At 44.8% G+C, this 20,127-nt stretch overlaps 1 protein-coding gene across 4 annotated transcripts; it reads left to right on the top strand.

Moving 5' to 3' along the window:
- Positions 1–1,109: 1,109 nt before the first annotated feature.
- ICOSLG (inducible T cell costimulator ligand) lies at positions 1,110–19,511 on the top strand. Of its 4 annotated transcripts, XR_015257572.1 has the most exons (7): positions 1,110–1,242; positions 4,569–4,609; positions 6,559–6,918; positions 7,413–7,697; positions 9,281–9,457; positions 15,654–15,727; positions 19,223–19,253. XR_015257572.1 is itself a non-coding variant. In XM_086740074.1 (6 exons), exons 1-6 carry the CDS (start codon positions 1,229–1,231, stop codon positions 19,444–19,446), a joined length of 1,101 nt encoding a protein of 366 aa, XP_086596200.1. In that variant the 5' UTR covers positions 1,110–1,228; the 3' UTR covers positions 19,447–19,511. The 4 variants fall into 4 exon arrangements, 3 of the variants coding, with proteins under 3 accessions (XP_086596200.1, XP_086596206.1, XP_086596214.1); XM_086740074.1 differs by lacking the exon at positions 15,654–15,727 and having other exon boundaries at positions 19,223–19,511; XM_086740080.1 differs by lacking the exon at positions 19,223–19,253 and having other exon boundaries at positions 15,654–17,117.
- The last annotated feature ends 616 nt before the right edge of the window (positions 19,512–20,127 follow it).

The following is a 20,127-nucleotide window of genomic DNA, read 5'->3' as shown; positions in this document are numbered from 1 at the left end:
GGTGACTCAGAACCAAAACCAAATAAAACATTAATGTGGTAATATTTTTTAACGCCTGTGACTGCGGCATTTGTTCGCAGCGTGGCAGTGGCAGCTTTGTGGTGCATGTCACAAACAGTCACGCTGCTGAAGGAGTCCCAGCTGGGTTGAGATGCCGGAGAGTAAAAAAGCCAAACAGCTTCTGGTGTGGAGCCAGAAACAAAACCAACGGTAAATGCCAACCACGTCTTTCACATAGCCAACTACTGCTCCAACACCGTTTATCATGGAATCATGGAATGGTTTGGGTTGGAAGGGACCTTAAAAGGTCATCTAGTCCAACGCCCCTGCAAGGGGCAGGGACATCTCCAACCAGATCAGGTTGCTCAGAGCCCCGTCCAGCCTGGCCTTGAATGTTTCCAGGGATGAGGCATCCACCACCTCTCTGGGCAACCTGTGCCAGTGTTCCACCACCCTCAGTGTAAAAAATTTCTTCCTTATGCCTGATCTAAATTTACCTCCTCCAGAATCAATGCAATTCTGTCAGAACTTTTATCTTCTACATCTTGAGGTGTGGTCATGGACCTATCAAATCACGTTTCAGGTTATTTACTAACTATGCAATCATAAACTTAATGCTTTTTGAAATGCATGTTGAAACACAACTCAGCAACGGAGCCCCCGGTTCCCTGGCAGGCTTTGCAAAGACCAGTGTCCCCAGCCGTGGGACCGGTCTCCATCGCCTCGCAGGGCCAACACGCTGCTGCTTTCTCCGTGCTATCGCAAAAGCCGGTGCCCAGCCCCGGTTCGCCATGTCGTGTGTCCGCGCCTCCCCGCGCAGCAGCGCCCAGAGCCGGCGGTGAGGGGCGCCCGGCCTGACGGGGCACGGGCAACCCCCAGCCTCGGGAGAGGCGGCTTTGCGGGGGTCGGGAGCCCCCGCCAAAGCTTTGGGAAGGGATCAGTGGGGACGGGCGAGTGCCTGAGACCCTCCACGGAGCCGGGCTCTCTCGGACCGTGCGGGGTTCGAAACGGGACCGGTGCTCAAGGCCGGAGCAGGAGCTTTGCCGGAGGTCCGGGCACCGGTCGCAAAGGGGTCTCGTTTGGCGCCGTGCCCCGGCGGCAGGGCCGGCCGCCCACGGAAGGCGGAAATCCCCAGTGGGAGGAGGCGTGCGAGGGAAAGGGGAAAGGTCTGAAGCGGGCACAGCCCTCAGCTCAGTCCGGCCCGCCGCCCGCCTCCCGCGCCGCTGCGATGGAGCCGCGAGGGTGAGTGGCGGTCGGGGGGTCCCGGGAGAGGGAGAGCGGCTGGTCCTCCTACCCCAGCCCCGTGTGTCACTGGGGCGGAGGGTGTGGGGTGGCCACAAGCCGGCTGCTTGCTCGGGGGCACAGAGATACGCACTCCGCATAGGAAGATGCGGGTTTCATCGCAATGCCGCGGGTAGGAAAAGCTCGGGGGAGGGGGCTTCTTAAATGGAGACAGGGGTCCCCTCCCCGCCACCGGACCCGGGACAGCGGACAGCGGTGCGGGGGGGTTGGGGGGGTGTAGGCGCGGGATCCGGCGGGAGAGCCGGGCTTTGGCGGGAACCGTCGGCGGGCGGGGCACCGAGCGGGCGCAGCGGGGCGGGCAGTGAATTGGCATTTTGAGGAGCCTTTTGGCCCGGAACGGGTTGCCCGGAGAAGTGAATGCCCCATCCCTGGAAGTGTTCAAGGCCAGGTTGGACGGGGCTTTGAGCGACCTGGTCCAGTGGAAGGTGTCCCTGCTCTTTGCAGGGGGGTTGGAACCAGGTGATCTTTAAGGTCCCTTCCAGCCCAAACCATTTCATGATTCTGTGAATGTGAATGATGGGAGAAGGCAAAGCCTGCCCACCGGTTTTTATTATCGCCCAGGTTCGTGTTCCCTTCGGGTAGGCATTAGAAAAGCCTCACCAATGCAGGGTGACCCACTGACGTCAGAAGAGCGATGTCATTGCAGGGTTAGGGGGTAAAGCAAATTTTAGCAGTTATTCTTGTAAGCACCCGGACATCTTTGGTCCGGCTAGTTTGTGCCAGAGCAGCAACATTCCATGGCTGTAAAATAAATAGTGAATGAAATGGTTGAGATGCTGGTAGGGAGAATAATCTCACCAAACAAGAATGTATGAAAGAGGAAGTGCAACTTTCTCCCGTTTCGCATGACACTTGAAAAAATGTGTAGAAGGGGAGGGTGTGGGAAAATAACTGAAAAAGAAAAAAAAAAGGAAATATTTTTTTAAAAAATAAAGGACAGAGAGAATCTAAGAAACTAAGGCATCTACGCGTTTAGTTACTGGAGCTCACTGCCAGTGTGATGGACACAGGAGCTGCATGTACATATGGAGCAAAAGGGAGGTTTCTCTGCAGGCAAGAGTGCTTCTCACCTCTTCCAAGAGGAGTTTGGTGTTAAGCTATTCCAAGGGAAGATGGTGGGCTGACATTGCCCCCCACCAATGAAGTTGCAACCTCCTCCAAGTAAAAGGATGAGCATCTCTAGATCTGTCCAGCCTTGACTGTGAGCTCATTTACTGAAATAAGAAATCAAGACTTGCTTTGTATGCATGCATGAGAGAATCCATTCTGGCTGACTATCTAGTTGTTTGTTGGCATTAGCAAATGCCTGCCATGGGAAATTCCCTGAAGAGTCCCATAAAGATCAGTCAAGTGTTGTTCTCCATTTAATTCAAATGACTTACTATTTCCATATTTTCTAACTTGGGCGGGGAACAATAAAACACACACATCCGCAGGATTAAGAACGATTAAGATCTTCAATAAGGTGAGCTTGTCAAGACAGACCTCTACAAACCTATCACAAAAGTGATGGCTCCTGCACCGTATAAAAATACAACAGAAATACAATACAAGACCACGTGCAAAAGCCACCAGAAGTCACCAGCAGAGACAACATAGCAGAGCTGCCTGCCCAGAGTATTTAGGTACACTTACTGGGGAGACTTAAAGGGCTGATTGCGGATTTACTAAAATAAGTGTAAGAGCAGAAATGTTCCACGCTGGGCATCCACTTAAACTTTTGAAACCTCATCTATGAAACCATTTCAAAAGACATAGGAAAGGAAAATAAAGTGTTTCCTTCATATAAAAGCAATATAATTCAGAGTGACTCTTCCCTAAACTTTGCCCGTCTTGTTCTCTGGAGATGGGGCTTCAAGTGGAAGTAGATTTTGTGTCAAGAATGTCCTCCGCTTAACAAAGACAAATATATCTGGGAAGACCCTCCTCCACAGCAGTGGAAACTGAAGTTGTGCCCAGGCAGCTGGCAGGAATATCTTTACTACTGGGCAGAAGTGATGCTGTGCCTGGGAGGTGGAAGAGAGAGAGTACGGTGTAAAGCACAGCTGATGGGGGAAAGCGAGGTGAGAAATGGCTGCTGGGAGCTTAGGTTAGGGCTTGGAAGGAGAAGGGTCAGGGAGGGCAGGGTCGGTTTGGAGGGAAGAAGGCGAGCAGCCCAGGTGGAGACTCTGGGGCTTGCTCCTCGATGGATGTGAGCTGCTGTGGGCAGCTCCTTCCAGTCCCCCAGCCCTTGGCTCAGTGTTGGACCTGGCTGAGGGTGGAGAACAACTGGAGAAGGGAACCAGCTGCACCTAGGCAGTGTGGCCTCGCAGTACTGCCTGCTTACAAAACTGAGCTGGGTAACCTCGGGATGAGCAGGTGCTGGTGTCCTGCTGCCCGTCGGCTCAGCTTTGCCACACAGTTCCCATTCCAAAACCTTCCCAGCATCTTCCTTTCCTTTCCCACAGCAGTCTGGAGGAAGAGGAGCACAACGTATAGGCATGGTGGTGAAAAGCTATTTTAAATTAACTCTTAGGAAAGTGTTGCACATTTCTCTTTCTCAAAGCCCTATGGGATGAGAGTTAAATCACCTGGATTTTATAGATAGGTTAATCAGTGTTTTCCTATAGCATCCAGCAGGCCTAACTCCCTTGGGAAGCTCCCACATAGATTTGCCCCTCCAGAGGAATCAAACAGGCCACATTCCTTCCTGCAAAACCTTTGTGCGACTCCCTGCTATCAGCATGTTTCCTGTTTACACATTTTGAGCGAGCGCACAAGCCGGTGGGCAGCATGGTCATTGTCATCCTTTAACCAGATAAAACCAGAACTCATTGAGTTTCAGCAAAACCAGCGGGATGCAAGGCTTTGATCTGGGTGCAGGCCTGTGCAGCCAGCTCCTTCCCGGTGATCCAGATAGCCTCTGAGGCCTATTTGTCCAGTTTTTATATATATATTTATATAGATATTTTATATATATATGGTTCATTTTTCACAAGAAAGACAGGCATAACACCAGCTTCATGCCTTCCGCTCTGATTCCAATATTAGTGCATTTTACTGCTATTCGTGGCCTTGGCCACCCACCCACAGAGTTATGTCGTTTGAACAGAAGTGTTGCAGCTGTCAAAAATGCAAATAATTAATGGGACATTACATAGTAGCAGTACCTAATTTACCTACTTCTGCCACTATACTGCAACAATCGATATTGGGTTTATTGCTTATGTAAAAAATAGAGATGCTAAAGCCTATCATGTAACACTCTCATTTGCCTTTTATTTTAGCTATGGATTTCTGTTACTGCTCCTTCATATCCTGAGAGCTGGTAAGTTCAGAACAACTCAGTTAAAAGTGGAGCTGTGCTCTCTTGATGTGTTTGGCCAAATACACACAGTATTTATAATACATACAACATGAACATCTGTGTGTTTTCAGTGAGACACTTAAGAATCTCTCAGTGTGACATCCATCAGGGAAAGAAAATATTGGTTTCTATCCATTTCAGTATGGAGACTAGCAAAGGACCTTATGGATGCTTTTGCTTAGATTGCTTTGCTTACTTCACAGATGTCCCTGCATATTTATCTCTGCCAAGAAAAGGCCTTAGAAGTGGGGTAATAAGGGCTGCTGATAAGCAGATGTAACATGCCTGGATAAAGTCCATACTCATAACTAGAATTGTACATCACTGTATCAAGTAGCAAATATTTTTAAATCTTTTACTACAGTTCCAAAAAGTCCCTTTCAAAACAAAGGTAAGGACATCACCTGGTGATATTTAAATGTTTTCAGAGTTGTCTCTCCTCTGTTCTTGCTTCATCACTGAGAAGGACTTCAACAAAGTAATCAAAGAAAGTCCCTGGCCCTAAAATTAGGACAAACTGTACCAGATTCAGTTTCAATAGATGCTGGCTGGCCTGTTCCTAAATAATGCCAGTGATGGAGGTGCCCTCGTCTTCCCAGGCAGTGCTTTCCAGGGTGTCACTTTTCCTGCTGCTACGACGGTTTTCCCAAAGTCTGAACTGCAGCATCCTTGTTGCAGTTCAAGCCTGTTACTTCTTGTCTCACCCAGCAGAGGATAAGGGCCGGGAAAACATACTGCCTTCTTCCCTCCCAGTACTATGGTCACTTCAGCAATGTTTTTATGCCAGCGTGCCCAACTCAGACATGTAGATGAGCTATTTTTGAGTCCTGTGCACCAACACAAAGACATATTCAGCTTTATCTTAAGTATTGCTGCTTCCCACCTCACCATGCTCTGTTACCATGTTTCCAAACCCTCACTCCTGTCACCTTTCTTTCCCTAATTCATCCACCTGCATAACCCCTTCACCCAGCTGTAATCTCTCCCGTCCAACCCCATGCTTGACCCCTTCCTCGCCCTCAAGTCCAACATTTAGAATGCACACACTGCTTTGGTCCCAGCAACCAGTTGCAGCAGAGAGGTTTCAGCTCTGTGGTGGGGGAGAGCTGATGCATCCCTCCCAGCAGGAAGGCTGCGGTCAGAGCCACCCTGTCCCTTTCGGAGTAGCTGACCTGCACCTTCTGCATCACTCGTCAGCTCACTCATGGCTTCTCATTGCTCACTGGGAGGAAACGTCGCCTTTCTCATGTCTGGAGGCCAGGAAAGTGCCCTGAAAGACAGATACTGTGCTGGCCTACCTCAGGTGGCTGTGAGAGGTTGTAAATGTCTAACAAATGTGTCACTGGAGGTATCTGGGCATGCTGGTTTGCCAGCTGGGTATATTTGTTGAGAGGGTGACACCAACAGTAGCAATAAAATATGATTGCTATGACATGCCTACTTTGAGAAACAATGTTTTTACTGCCCTTTTTAATTTTGGGGGTCTCAAAATAATGCTAGCACTCTTTTTCTTATCAGTGTTTCCATTTCTTGTGATTTACCTGGTGTTATTTGGCATTCTTAATTAAAAAAAAAAGTTATTATTAAAGCATTAGGACTTGAATATGTGTCTGCAGTCAGTCCCAGTCAGTGGGCAAAGTGAAACATGCAGGTATCCGGGGGGCTGGGAACGCTTAGACAGGTTCATCCTTGGAGAAAGAAGTAAGCAGAAGGCTTTACGTTATAAAAGGTGCCTTTGGAAAACATACAGACACAGAGAGAATTAGCCACTGGCAAGTCAGGAAGTAGGAACGACTATGAAGTGAGTACACTTACCTGCTTGTTATAAATACTAATACCAGAGTCGACATGTGGTAGAATATACTTGAAAAGAATTACTTTTTTTCCCTCTCTCTCTTTTTCTCTTGTAGTTCTTGCAGCACAGGAGATCATCGTCAGTAAACCTGGAGACAACGCTACACTGAGTTGCATTTATCGAGGAAGAGAACTGCACTTAAAAAATTTACGAGTATATTGGCAAAAAGCTGACGGACAAGAAGACTGTTCAGTTGTACATGCTCTGATCTCCGGTCAAGACAACGAAAGCGAACAGTGTATTCACTTTAAAAACAGGACTCAGTTATTCTGGGATAGGTTGGAAAGTGGCGATTTTTCTTTGCTACTGCTAAACGTCAGCCAGAGCGATGTACGCACGTACAAATGCGTAGTAATGCAGAAAACTGAATATACCAAAATGGTTCACCAGTCAGAAGTGGTTCTCAGTTTAGCAGGTAAGAATGTGTGTCACTTGCATGTATTTGCCCAATTTCTTATTCTAGCTTTTCAAATTCATGCCATTTCAATATTACATTTAAGCATACTCTTAACTTTGAAACCTACTTCAGCGCTTTGCTGAAATGAAGTCTGCTTAATTTAGATGTTACAGAGAGGGAATCTAAAACTGGGAGAGTACCCGTAACAGCTGTTTGTCCAGCATGGGTTTTTCTTCAGCTTGGTTTTCGTGAATATAAGGGCACTTAGAGATGAGTGGGTGATAGCAACTGAAGAAGTTGCTTTCTTTCTTTGGGTTTGGCTTCAGCTTTCTGCCCTTCCAGTAATTCTCTCAGCTCTCTGGCTTACATACCAAACCTGCAGGTGTTTCCCTTTCAAGTCGCGACGGTCGTGTGAAACCCAGAACTTCTGCTTTGGAACCCACATCAAAATTTTGTCTTTTCAATACGTTTTAACGTGTCAATGATTATTTCTTTTTTTTCTTGCTCTCCAGCTAGTTATAGCCAACCAATACTTAGTGGACCCATACGAAACAGTGACAGCACTGAAGAGGAGGTGACTTTCAGCTGCAGGTCCGGCAATGGATACCCAGAGCCCAATGTTTATTGGATAAATAAAACGGACAACAGCCACCTGCCTCCATCGGAGCTAAAGATCACCCCCCACGCCGATGGCACATACAGCGTTTTTAGCACGCTGAAGGTTAAAGCCACTTCTAACATGCAGATAGAGTGCTCTGTAGAAAATAAAATACTGCAGGAAAATTTGTCAGCCAACTGTAAGTCCTTTCATGATACTTTGTGTTTTCTAGGTACCAGATATACCTACCAGTGTTCCTCCGTCTGTAGATACACACTAATGAGGGATACGTGTTAATTCAGTAGTTCCCAAAGTGCCGAGAAGAGCTCGGGTTTTGTTTCAAGCTACTTGCACTTAGCCATAGACTTTCTGTTTACTTCTGACTGTTTCCACATTGAAGTTAGCACCCCTTCAAGCGTGTTACGACAACAGGGCTGAGAAGCTCTTGTGTCTGAGGCAGTTACTGGGCTTTACCCTTCGGTTCCTCAGGAACGTAACGACATGGGGAGTGAGTTAGTTTATTTTTCAGGGGGCAACATATAGTAGATCCACTATTCCTGAACTCCTACCAGATGGCTTTATAGCACTCTTACTTGCTTTTTACTCTGCCCATTTTTTGGAGTTGTGTTTTCAGTTTCCAAGAATCAGTTTGGCACAATGCACTATTAAAGAAGGCCTGTAGCAAACAGGTAATATTAGCCCAATAGAACAATATGCCTAATAGCACAAGTTTAATAAGCTATTTATTGCTGATGTGATTAACAGTAAAAGCAAGTATTTAGCCACTCAACTGTTCACAAATCTATTAAAAAGAATAAAGCTACTAAAAAGTTACAGCTATAGTAGCAATAGGGAATTTCATTATTTCCAAACAGCTGCGTAGAGAAGCTATCTGAAGTGGGAGAGCTTATCTGGAGGTGGCTGTTCAGTCTCATTGCTGTTCCTGGTCCTGCCTCCTGCTACACCTTTCTCTCGCAGGTTTCTGCACCCTGGTGCAGAAGGTTTGACTGTTTGCGTAACCGTAGCTGAATACCCATAGTTGGTTTACCTGAACACGCCAAGGAATCACATCCTCTGGACTTAATGACACTGATCCCACAAACATAGCTAAACCATATAAACTATTTCCAGGAACAAAAATTGTGCACATGAGCAAAAAGTTGCACAGTAGAGTGTTTATATCATAGCACACTCTTGCTGTCATCCCAAATTAAAGGAAAACTAAGTAACCTTGTCATTAGTTTCCTAATAGCATTCTGTCATATTGTATCCTGAGGGAAAAGAACTTTACATTATTATTTTTTGTTGGTTTCTAAACATGCTTGAAAGAGTGAGAGATACGATTTGAAACCTTCAGTTTGCAGCAGTCAGTGGAAATTTGTCAGTAACTTCAGGGAAACAGGTTTTATCCCACTTTTCTGAATACCATCAGATTTACATTACAGACTCTATGTAGATTTATTTTCAACTGAATCTAGATACAAGCTCAAACACACAGTCTCCCAGGGCTGCCAAAAAAGAAAAACAAAATGGAAGAATGAGGGATGCATGCAGTATGATGACGGAGGAATAAACTAGCATTGTATTATTAGACAGTTTAAACTGTAGATATGCCTTACTCAGAAGGAGTACCACCAAAATCACAGCGATATGAATAGTGTGAATAGTGTAATTATTTAGTAATTCAGAATTTTTTTGTGCATATAAAGTGTGGCCAAACATTTGCCTGGTATAAAATGTGAAAATTTACACCTTATACATCCTTTTTCTATTTTATTATAGACACACAGCAGAAGCAAAGCAACGGTTCTAGCACAGAAAGTCACAAAAACCTGGGAAAAAAGGGACGAGGTGCTCAAGCAGCTGGCATCGTTTCCGTTGTCATTCTAATAGGTCTTCTAACTGTTTTAACCTGCTGGCTGTGGAGACGGAGGTCCTCTAACCAAGTGTCCTACACAGGTAACGAGGCCCTTCATTTGCATGACCAAATCTGAAGAATTCTTTTACATTTGCCAAAATATTTAATGTCTTCCAGCACGTAGGTAGAAAGTATGAGTAAGCTGCCTGCACACATCAGCAGGAAGTCATACTGTTATCAAAAAATCTGGAGTGCCCTGGGGAGGACATGTTCTACCCCAGGACATGTTATTCTTTCTGTTTTTCTGCTAGGGCACCTGAGCCTCACATGAGTTAACTGCTGGATATGAGAGTAACTCAGACTTTGTGCCTGTTCGGGCCATAGTTTCTCAGCTGTAATCACTGTAGGCTGCTTCTGCACAAATGGAGGGGATGCTTCTCCATGGAACAGGACCAGGGTCAGTAGTTTACTCTGCTTAGTACAATCCAAAGCAGAAATCAGAAGATTAATCAATCCCAAGAGCTTTAGAGTCACTGGCTGGGCAATTAAGGGTTCAAGATCCCACTGGGATCAAGCAGCTTTCTACAAGTTTGAAATCATGTCTCACTGTCACCCCATGCTATGCATGCATACCCTTGTATTGCTGCATTTGCCCACATGCAAGACTCTTCAATGCTTGGCAAGACAGAAAAAAACAGTAAAAGATGTCTTGTGAACCAGACTCAGTCTGCTGCTCTGACCAAGTACTCCTGTAAGCGACTTTCCACATATACAAAAGCAAGGACAGCTATACTTTTCATGGACAAGGACAAACCACATTTTCAATTCATGCCCTCCTCTTCGTGTCTAGCAAGCCCAGGTGCTTCAGAAGGGAGCAGGAGAAAGCAGGGTAGTGATCTATGGTACTATGGTTCCAATTAAACTGTAATAGTGAAAGCATAGTTTGCCCTAGCAGATGCTCTGAATGTACCCAATTCATAATATCAAGCAGAAGCAAAATAACGCTTAAATTAAAAAAAAACCACCTTTTTCTGTAACTTCTTTGGTGGTTATGCAAAGTGGGTTAATGGTCAGTTATTTTCCAGACTCATCATGCAACCCCAGCCTGATCCACAAGATGTATATTTGCTAAACATCAACAGGCATTACACTGTTTCCTGTAGGGCATAATGTAGGAAGGGAGGATGGATTTTCTCCTTAAGACCAAGAGACATTTTCTCCCTCCATTCCTGTGAGCTGCGTTAACATAACAGAAGCAGTTCATTTGCAGTCAACTTTTTCTTCTCCGATCTTACTTATACCAGGCCCTATTACATTAAATCCCTGGGCCTAGCTCCTAAGCAGAAAAACCTCTGTGACATAAATAGGAGTAAATATTTATCTTAAATTGAAGGCTGCTGTAGCATGATTTGTTCCTTAACAACAAAACAAAGACACTTGCCTTCCAGACACTCTTTTCCTTGGCATGTCTCCGCACCGTTTGTGGAAGAGGAGATGGGACAGCAGCTTTGGTGGTTCGCTGCTATCAGAAACCATCCCACCTCTGAGGGCTGTTTTCTGCCAACAGAGCCACATAAGGCACGGAAGGCAGTAGTCTTTTGGGCATCCCAATCTGAGGGCAACTTGGACTAATACCAGGGAAATGAGAATGATCTAGGGAAAATGTGATCTCTAATGAAAGATTGGTTGTGTTTGTTTAGGCTGGAGAAGGCAAGGCTGATTAAGGACACAATAACAACCCTCTTCAGAGAGTCCTTAAAGAGGATGAGAAGTTATTTATTGTCCTATACCCGGAGGACACAGCACTTAAGGCACAAGCAGCTTAAACAAAGAGATTTAAGCTAGATGTTAGCAAAAAAATGCCTCAGGGTAATGGTAGTTGAGCACCAAGCCAGAGAGTTTGTGCAGGCTGTGGAGTCTCCATCTGTCTAGGTTTGTTGCTGTTCTGTTTCTTCTTGAGGAAAGAAGAAACCAGTATCTGTCAGAAGTGATTAAGAAATATCTGATACTACCTTGGGGAAGAAGATGGGGTCTTGGAGAAATTAATTTTTGAATGGTCATTTGAGATTTTCAAGCAAGTTGTGTGAGGTAGATGGGGAATAGGTTTCTGCAGAGGTGTACCCACATGGACACTCTGCCACAGCATTTTGCTTTTCAATACTAATGTAAATGTGTTTCTGCTTCTACGGGTTTCACTTTATGAGGAAGGTAGGATTGTTTAATGGAGGGTGGGAATCCCGCAGAACAAAAAGAGCCTACTGAGATTAGCTTTGCCGTTAGAAAGAAAACAGTTTTGGAAACTGTGGGGAAGGCAGATTATGAAGAAGAATAACTTCATCCCAGTGGAGTTGGTCTCTCCAGACACCCATTACAGTCAGTGGGGCAGGAAGCTCTGCTGAGGAGAAATTCAGAGCTGGAGGAATTCTGAATTGCTCCATGGAGGGATCCCTCCATTGCCTGTAGAGGAGCCTTGGGAAGCTGGATTTCCTTAGCCACAGGTAAGTTTTGTGCATCTTGTTCTCCGAAGTAGCTTAAAACGAACCAAAGGTGACACTGACATCCCTTCACAAGAGAGGGGGACGTTAGCAGGACGCACTTTTTGCATTTGCAGAAGGAGAGGCACTTTCAGTCTGTGGCACAAGGGCAGAGGGTCCCCAGCATCTCAGGTATCCAGGCAGAGGCAGGGCTTCACCCTAGCTGATTCTCTCTCAGCAGCATTAATACATCTTTTCCGTAGCTTGTTCCACTGGTTACATAGGAAAAACAACTCTAGGACATGATTACTGGGGGGAGGGGGTTCTATTTTTTTCTAAAAAGAAGTTCTTTTGTTTTCACAGCACCTGTCTAAATGGAAAGTCTGCCAATAATTTGGGCAGCTGGAGATGTGTCAAGAGAAGCATCACTGCCTGTCTCAGTGGCAGCATTGCTTGTAATACAAGTGACACATTTCTGCAGATTGTGCCAAGAGGGATGGCAAAAAAAAAAAAAAAAAAGCTTCTCAAACACAATAGACAGCAAAATCTGCTGGATTTCTGTTCCAGCCACTGGCTGTGTCCACACAACAGTTGTGTCAGTAAGCCTGGGACTTATCTACTCTGTGCCAGAGCGCTGAAAGCTGATGAGTGCCCAGTCTCGTCATCACCTTCGAGGACTTTGTTACTAGCAGAAGCGACCACCTTTCAAGAGCATGGGAAGTTCTTGCTGCTTCTTCTTGCCCTGACAATGACTACTGAATGTGAAGAATGGCAGCTAAAGAAAAGAAAACTGAAGGACACTCTGCAAACTGAGATTTGTGAGCTTTTCCACCTTTCTCTTTCCACAGTACATCATTTAATTGTGAGGTTTCACCAGCTGCATGTTATCGTGTACAAGAACCAGGCAGAACGTTTTGACCCAGTCCTCCAAAAATGGGAGTTGCTTTAATAGCGTTAAGCACGGAATGTGTTAACATAAGGGAACATGCAGTCATTAAATGTACTTGATACTAACATTTTGTTTTTTACCGAATATTCCACCAAAAAGGGGAATTCCACTTTTAACAGAAGCTGGTGCTTACTGTGTGAAAGAACAGGCTGTGGAAATCTGACCAATTAAAAATCGTGGTCTCTGCTATGTTAATGTTGGGTTACCTGGACTTACCCTTTTCAGGATGGAACAAAAACCGTGGTCGAGCTCCACTCCACTGGTCTTTATTTAAGCACTCTCCTGTGGCTTCCAGGGAGGACTGTAAACTGAATTTTTTAAACTGAACATCTCCTTGTGTCACATCCCTCTACCCAAAAAAAAAAAAAAAAGAAAAAAAAAAGGAAAAGAGAGTGCGGACTGTATCAATGTGTCATTTGTTAATGTCCAGAAAGCTAAGAACTGAAGTTTCCTTGTGCCAGTGCCTGTGCCTTGCTGGTTTAGCCCCAAGTCAGCCAAGAGCAACTGGCTGAAAGTAGCAAAGCAGTAAACTTTGCTGATGGTGTGATATTTTGAAGAAGGAGGAATCTATGCTAGCTGTCTTGCCTAGGTGGGGCAGTATCCCCATTTTGTCATGGTGGATGTGGAGATGATGATTTTAAACTGAGCCCTGGAAACACTTGGCTACTCCTGCAGAAGTTGCTAGGCTAAAATTCTACCATTTTTATGAATAAGTCACAGCCTTGTTTGTCCTAGCCTTGCAGGGGGGAGGCACTCCAGTGCCTAACAGGACATATTATTTTTTGTATCAAGATCAGCTTTCAAATCCCAGCCAAGTTGAGATAAAGTTTGTTGTCCTGTTCTCCCATCATGCAGAATCCAGAACCACTTCGCAATAGCACAGTTAGCTTTTGTGGAAGCAATATCCCCAAGAAGGCTCAGAGTTGGGTAGCTGTGCACCACTGCTGCACAAATATCTTGTGGGAGGGCTGCATAGGCACAGCCTCCATGACATTTAAGAGAAGGGGGAGTTCAGCTCTCACTTGATGCTCACCAATTTGAACAGGATGGGGATGTTTTGGGTTTTTTTTTTTATAAAAAAAAAAAAAAAAGCAAAGCTACAACTAAATAATTAAGCTCCTGTCTCCTGTTTAGATTTTAAGTAATTGTGTACAACTGTGTTTTTAAAAGACATTTTATCTGTTAACATCAGAAAAAGTATATTACAAATTTGCTAATCTTCAATGTCTGTGAAAAATACTGATTTATTTATTAATTTCATTTTTGTCCTCTGTTGCCTTCCAATCTACAACTGTAACATATCCTATCAGGTAGAGCATTTAGCTCACAGCATTTGTCAGACAAGATTACTGAGATGCCATAAGTTACTTTAAATGTCAGCCTTTCCTTGTCTACTCTCCTGTCCACTTATCTAGGTGTTAGATATTTTCTGAGGCCGTATCTAGTCTTCCGTGAACTCGAAAGGGGATTTGCTTGAAGAAAGCATGCGAGCTTGCAGACACCTTAAAAATGTGAACAACATCTGTGTGATGTGAAGGGTAACCATTTCCTAGTGGTTCAGTACGTAGTTCTGCAGAAGTTTCCTCACTGTCCATCACAAGAAGTTGTTCTGTGCAGTCGTCTTGGTGCTGGTGTAACTGACAGGGGCTTTTCTAAAAACAGTTTTCCACCTTTATATTCTGCCACTGCAAGAAGCTTAATGGTTTAGAGATGTAAGACGTGACCTAGCAGTCGCTTTACAATATGTTGTTAAGCTAATTTAGACTGGTTGGATTTTCTTACTTCTGGGCTACTTCACGGTACATAGTGAATACATCTAAATGCAGCAGCCTGCAAAATCCATACTTTCAATTGGTTTAGGTTTCCAGCTATTTTGAGGGGCAGGTAAATTCTAGATGACAGTTGTTTGTTACCATTCAAAGAACTTAGGAATTTTCATATAACAGTTTTTGTCATCACGTACCATGTTTGTATTTTAATAAAATAAATTCATTCTTCTGGATGTTTGACTAAATTTATCAGCACGTAAAGACAGGTCACTCCAATGTGTTGCCCCCAACCAAAGTGGCACTTTTACTTTCAGCCACATCCATCAGGACATATGAGTGCTCCTTTCTAAAGCCCAAAGATGAGGAGAGACCGATGCAACACAGAGGCTTGAGAAGCTTTGCTCTGCTTTGGCTTGGACAAAAAAATGCCTTGAACAAACTCAGTGAAAGCCACGCAGTAGCCTGAAGGCAGCACTAAGCTAGGCTGATACATCCTCTTCTTACCCACCTTTCTTAACAACACCTAAATAGATCAAAGGTACAACACACTCTTCCACTTCCAGAACTGAAACCAGCTCATTGCCCAGAACAATATTGCACTTGGGCACCATCATCCCTGTTTTCCTTTGTTAAAGATACTGGTTCACATGAACTGCATGTCCCAAGCAACTTAAACACATGCACAGGAAAGAACCGCTTGATGCAGCTTTGTGGGAAAACACTGACAAATGGGACTAACTTTCACAGAAAAGCGAAAGGTTTTCGTTGTGGCATGGCTGGTAAACCACAAACGGAAAGCCCCGAGAGACAACTTGTGTTGCTACTTAGCGGTCTGAATCCATCTGTCCTGCAGTCAAATTCATTATTTAAATCTTTTCACCTGTAAGAGCTGAAATATTTCTTTTGCTCAAATATGCATTCCCTTTTCCCACTTCAACAACTCTGACTCCAAATACTTTTCTCAATAGCCCCTTGTGCTACGTCAAAGAAACTTTATTAGTTGCTTTTCCAAATTGCAAAGTGAATCCTTTTTGTATTTGCAGCAAATATGCACCAAAGTTCATATTACCCCATGAGGGTAATCTCTAACCTCTCTCTTTTCCAGGGCAAGAGAAACTGCTCTAAAGAATGAGTACAGCCCAACTGCAGAGGAAGAGGACCGGCACACATACCATAGAAGTTAGTTAGGCTCTTGGGACTCTTCCTCTCAATGTGTGATGTGGCATTAGGACCTTCACCACATTCATTGGATGATAGGGGATGAAATCATTGTAAACCGGTCCCCATCTGAGGATTATAAAGGGCACCCCACATGTTCCTTGAGGTGATCTCCTCTGCCTCTGGCAGCCCAGGGAACTACAGGCCAGAGACCGGCAGCCTCTGTCTCATTCACCTTTCAAGACACGCTTACGTGACAATATGTCAATTTGTACAATTAATTACCTTCCAACACTTCACACATTATCAGCACCACTAATAAGCATAAGTAGTGTATCCAAACCTGTGCCTCATGCTGCAAAGCACAAGTCCTTGGGCACTACTCATGACCTTAACGTTAATCACAAACTCAAGTACTTTGTTAGGAAAGAGCCTGCCTCTCCTTTTAGTCTGGCACAGAAAATTGCTGTGTAGAGACAGATGCTCTTATATTAACAGAGACTTACAGCTGACCTTCCAACTTGCCCAAAATAGGTCACAATAGTTTAGTAATATATCACTAATTTGTTTCCTGTGATTTCAAGAAGTGCTGCTTGGGGCCATTTTATAATTGGAAAACTTGGACACAGAAGTCACATGCTGAGAGTATACAACTGTAGCTGACTTGGTTCTTGAACTCACATCTCCAGCATGCAGAGACCTTCTCTCCTTTCACTTGCTGAACTGGAAAGTCTACTTCTTCACAGCATTCACCCCAGTAGACGTCATAAGTCAGCAGAAACAGTTTGCTGTTTTTGAGTAGGATTGCATATAAACTACCAGAACACACTTTCATATCTGTTGCACAAAAAAAAAGTCTGCCCTTAAAAAAACTAGAAAGAGGAAAAAGATGACAAAACGTCTTTCGGTTGAGACTGGAAAACTTTTAAGAATGTGCCAGCAAGCAGCAACACCAATGCAGCCATGATGTGGACAGAAGTTGAGTGCTAACATTTCCTTCTTAATTTCTTCTAACAGGACATGTATGCTGTCATCATACGTCATCCCTTCTACAAGGCTGAGTGTGTAGTTTCAAAACAAAATCAGGCTTGCTTGCAAAAATGTCTTTTCGACAGCATCATGGTGGACTAGAGGCAATTCTATTCCTCTTGATTCATTTCTTTATAGGTCAGAGTTACCATTATTATTTTACCTAACTTCTAAAATACATCACTACTGTAGACCCGGTAACTAAAAAGAGGTCAAGGGATGAAAATGTAAAATCTCTGAACTATTGCCAAAGCACTGTAGCTGGTTCTATAACACAAGGCAAACACAAAGTATCTTTATTATCTAGTTGGCAATTTTATTAGCCAGCTCAGATCAGTGTGATAAACCACCACTGCCCACATTAAAACGTGTCAGCAAAGTACCAGAAGTCCTATCATAAGCCTAGTCTTTTCATAGAATTGTTTGGGTTGGAAGGGACCTTCAAAGGTCAGCCACTCCAACCCCCCTGCACGGAGCAGGGACATCCCCAACTAGATCAGGTTGCTCAGAGCCTCATCCAGCCTGGCCTTGAACATTTCCAGGGATGGGGCATCCACCACCTCTCTGGGCAACCTGTGCCAGCGTTCTACCACCCTCAGTGTAAAAAATTTCTTCCTTTGTATCTAGTCTAAATCTACCTCCCTCTATTTTGAAATCATTACCCCTCATCCTGTCACAATAGGCCTTGCTGAAGAGTTCCTCCTCATCTTTCTTATCAGCCCCCGTTAGGTACTGGAAGACTGCTATCAGGTCTCCCCAGAGCCTCCTCTTCTCCAGGCTGAACAGCCCCAACTGTCTCAGCCTGTCCTCATAGGAGAGGTGCTCCAGCCCACTCATCATCTTCCTCGTCCTCCTCTGGACTCTCTCCAACAGGTTCACATCCTTCTTATGCTGGGGCCTCCAGAGCTGGATGCAGTACTCCAGGTGGGGTCTCACAAAAGCAGAGTAAAGGGGCAGAATCACCTCCCTCAACCTGCTGGTCGTGCTTCTTTTGATGTAGCCTGGGATGTGGTTGGCTTTCTGGGCTGCAAGCACACATTGCCGGCTCATGTTGAGCTTCTTGTCCACCATCAATCCCAAGTCCTTCTCCTCAGGGCTGCTCTCAATTCATTTTCTGCCCAGTCTGTATTTGTCCCTGGGATTGCCATGACCCAGGTGCAGGACCTTGCACTCGGCCTGGTTGAACTTCATGAGGTTGGCACGGGCCCACCTCTCCAGCCTGTCCAGGTCCCTCTGGATGGCATCACTCCCTTCCAGCGTGTCGATGGCACCACACAGCTTGGTGTCATCGGTGAACTTGCTGAGGGTGCACTCAATCCCACTGTCCTTGTCGCTGACAAAAATGTTAAACAGGGCCAGTCACAATACTGACCCCTAAGGAAAACCACTCGTCACTGCTCTCCACTTGGTCATTGAGCAATTGACTGCAACTCTTTGAGTGTGACCACCCAGTCAATTCCTTATTCACCAAGTGGTCTGTCCATCAAATCCATGTGTCTCCAGTTTAGAGAGAACAATGTCATGCGGGACAGTGTCAAATGCTTGGTACAAGTTCGGGCAGATGACATCAGCTGCTTGTCCTTTGTCCACTGATGCTGTAACCCCATCATAGAAGGCCACCAAATTGGTCAGGCATGATTTGCCCTTAGTGAATCCATGTTGGCTGTCACGAACCACCTCCTTGTATTCAATATGCCTTAGCATGGTTTCCAGGAGAATCTGCTGCATGACCTTGCCAGGCACAGAGGGAAGACTGTGCCTGTGGTTCCCCAGGTCTTCCTTGTTACTCTTTTTAAAAATGGGGCTTATGTTACCCCTTTTTCAGTGAGTGGGAACTTCACTGGCCTGCCACAAATTCTCAAGTATGATGGACAGCAGCTTGGCAACTTCATCTGCCAGTTCCCTCAGGAACTGCAGATGCATCTCATCAGGTCCCATGGACTTGTGCACCTTCAAATTCCTTAAACAGTCCTGAACCTGCGCTTCTGCTACAGTGGGCAGTTCTTCATTCTCCTAGTCCCTGCTTCTGCCTTCTATGACTTAGGCAATGTACCTAGAGCCCTCACCAGCAAAGACTGAGGCAAAAAAGTCGTTGAGTACCTCAGCCTTCTCCATGTCCTGGGTGACCAGATCTCCCATTTCCTTCTGGAAAGGGTCCACATTCTCCCTAGTCTTCCTTTTATCCCCAACATACCTAAAGCAGCTTTTCTTGTTGTCCTTGATGTCCCTGGACAAATTTAATTCTGTCATTCTGTTAAAGCCCTTTCTTTTGTTTTCTATATTTATACGTATATTTTGCTATCTACTTGGCACTGTTTGCAGCACAGAGGGCTGCTCTCTTAAGAGAATTCAATAATGTATCTCAAATATCAGAATAATGAGAAAAATCCAGGCCTGTGATGGTTACTGATCTACTTAACAAGGCAAGAGGGCTAGCCAGATATTGACCATCCTTTCCAGGGAAATGTATTGACTGTTTCTATACAGGGCAAGGCAGAGACCCAGCACCCAAGGGAGGTCTCCTGGACTCCTGGCACCAGCTCACGCAAGAGGTGTACCCAGAAACTGAAGGACTGGAGAAGCAGAGGAAGTGGCTGTGGAGACAGGAGAGTGTCCTAGGATCCTCCAGGCAGGGTAAGCCATCAGGTCAGGTCTCTGCTTACCAGGCAGGCACCCCATCAGGAGTCCTAGCACGACAGGACACAGCTTAGCTCTGAGGAATAAGTGCCTTTGAGCAGGAAAAAGCAAAAGAATAAATAAAAAATCCCACAAACTCTACACATCTATTCTGTTTAACTTCAGATTATTTTGTTTATTTAAAGCTGAGTTTTTCATGACTACCATAAGGCAGACAGCTGCCTGTTAAGGTATTTCTCATGGAACAGTTTGATCCAGCTGAGAGCAGGAGCAAGAAAGGAAAGGCAAAAAAAATAACAAATCTTTTAATCTGTTCCAGCCCAATGATACTCCACCAGTCCTCCGGAGATGAAGCTCTGTGTGGGAATTATTTTTTTTTCTTCTTTTTTTTTTTAAAAAAAGTAGCCCTTAAGAAGAGCTCCTACTAACAAGCATATGCTTTAGCTGGCTGGAATTATCAATCACAAAACCCACCAGGCACGCACACAGTGAGCCAGTGCCTTTCATTAACGTTTTTGGCAACGCAGTGACTACTGTCAGGCTTCATTCAATGTGTCTTAGCTTCACTTTTGAGCAATTCCTATTGCGTCACAACATATCTGGATGGAAAACTATTTCTAAACAAATAAACAAAGTCAAACAAGCAGTTTCTCAGAAAAAGAAAAGTTGGCAAAAGATAAATTTGTCATCTGGCAATTTCTGTGTCTGCATTTACTGCATTGGTAGGGCTTCAAGTCTTGGGAAATGGTAGTAGA

Source organism: Chlamydotis macqueenii, chromosome 1 (assembly GCF_036417535.1).
Source record: "Chlamydotis macqueenii isolate bChlMac1 chromosome 1, bChlMac1.mat, whole genome shotgun sequence".
In the NCBI taxonomy this organism is placed as follows: Eukaryota; Metazoa; Chordata; class Aves; order Otidiformes; family Otididae; genus Chlamydotis; species Chlamydotis macqueenii.
Note: the sequence above shows the minus strand (reverse complement) of the source record. Positions and strands in the feature narration are given on the sequence as shown.

Coding starts and splice junctions, on each gene's coding strand:
- ICOSLG (XM_086740074.1), top strand. Junction 6,919..7,412: donor AGTGGTTCTCAGTTTAGCAG/GTAAGAATGTGT, acceptor CTTGCTCTCCAG/CTAGTTATAGCCAACCAATA. Junction 9,458..19,222: donor TAACCAAGTGTCCTACACAG/GTAACGAGGCCC, acceptor GTTTCTATACAG/GGCAAGGCAGAGACCCAGCA.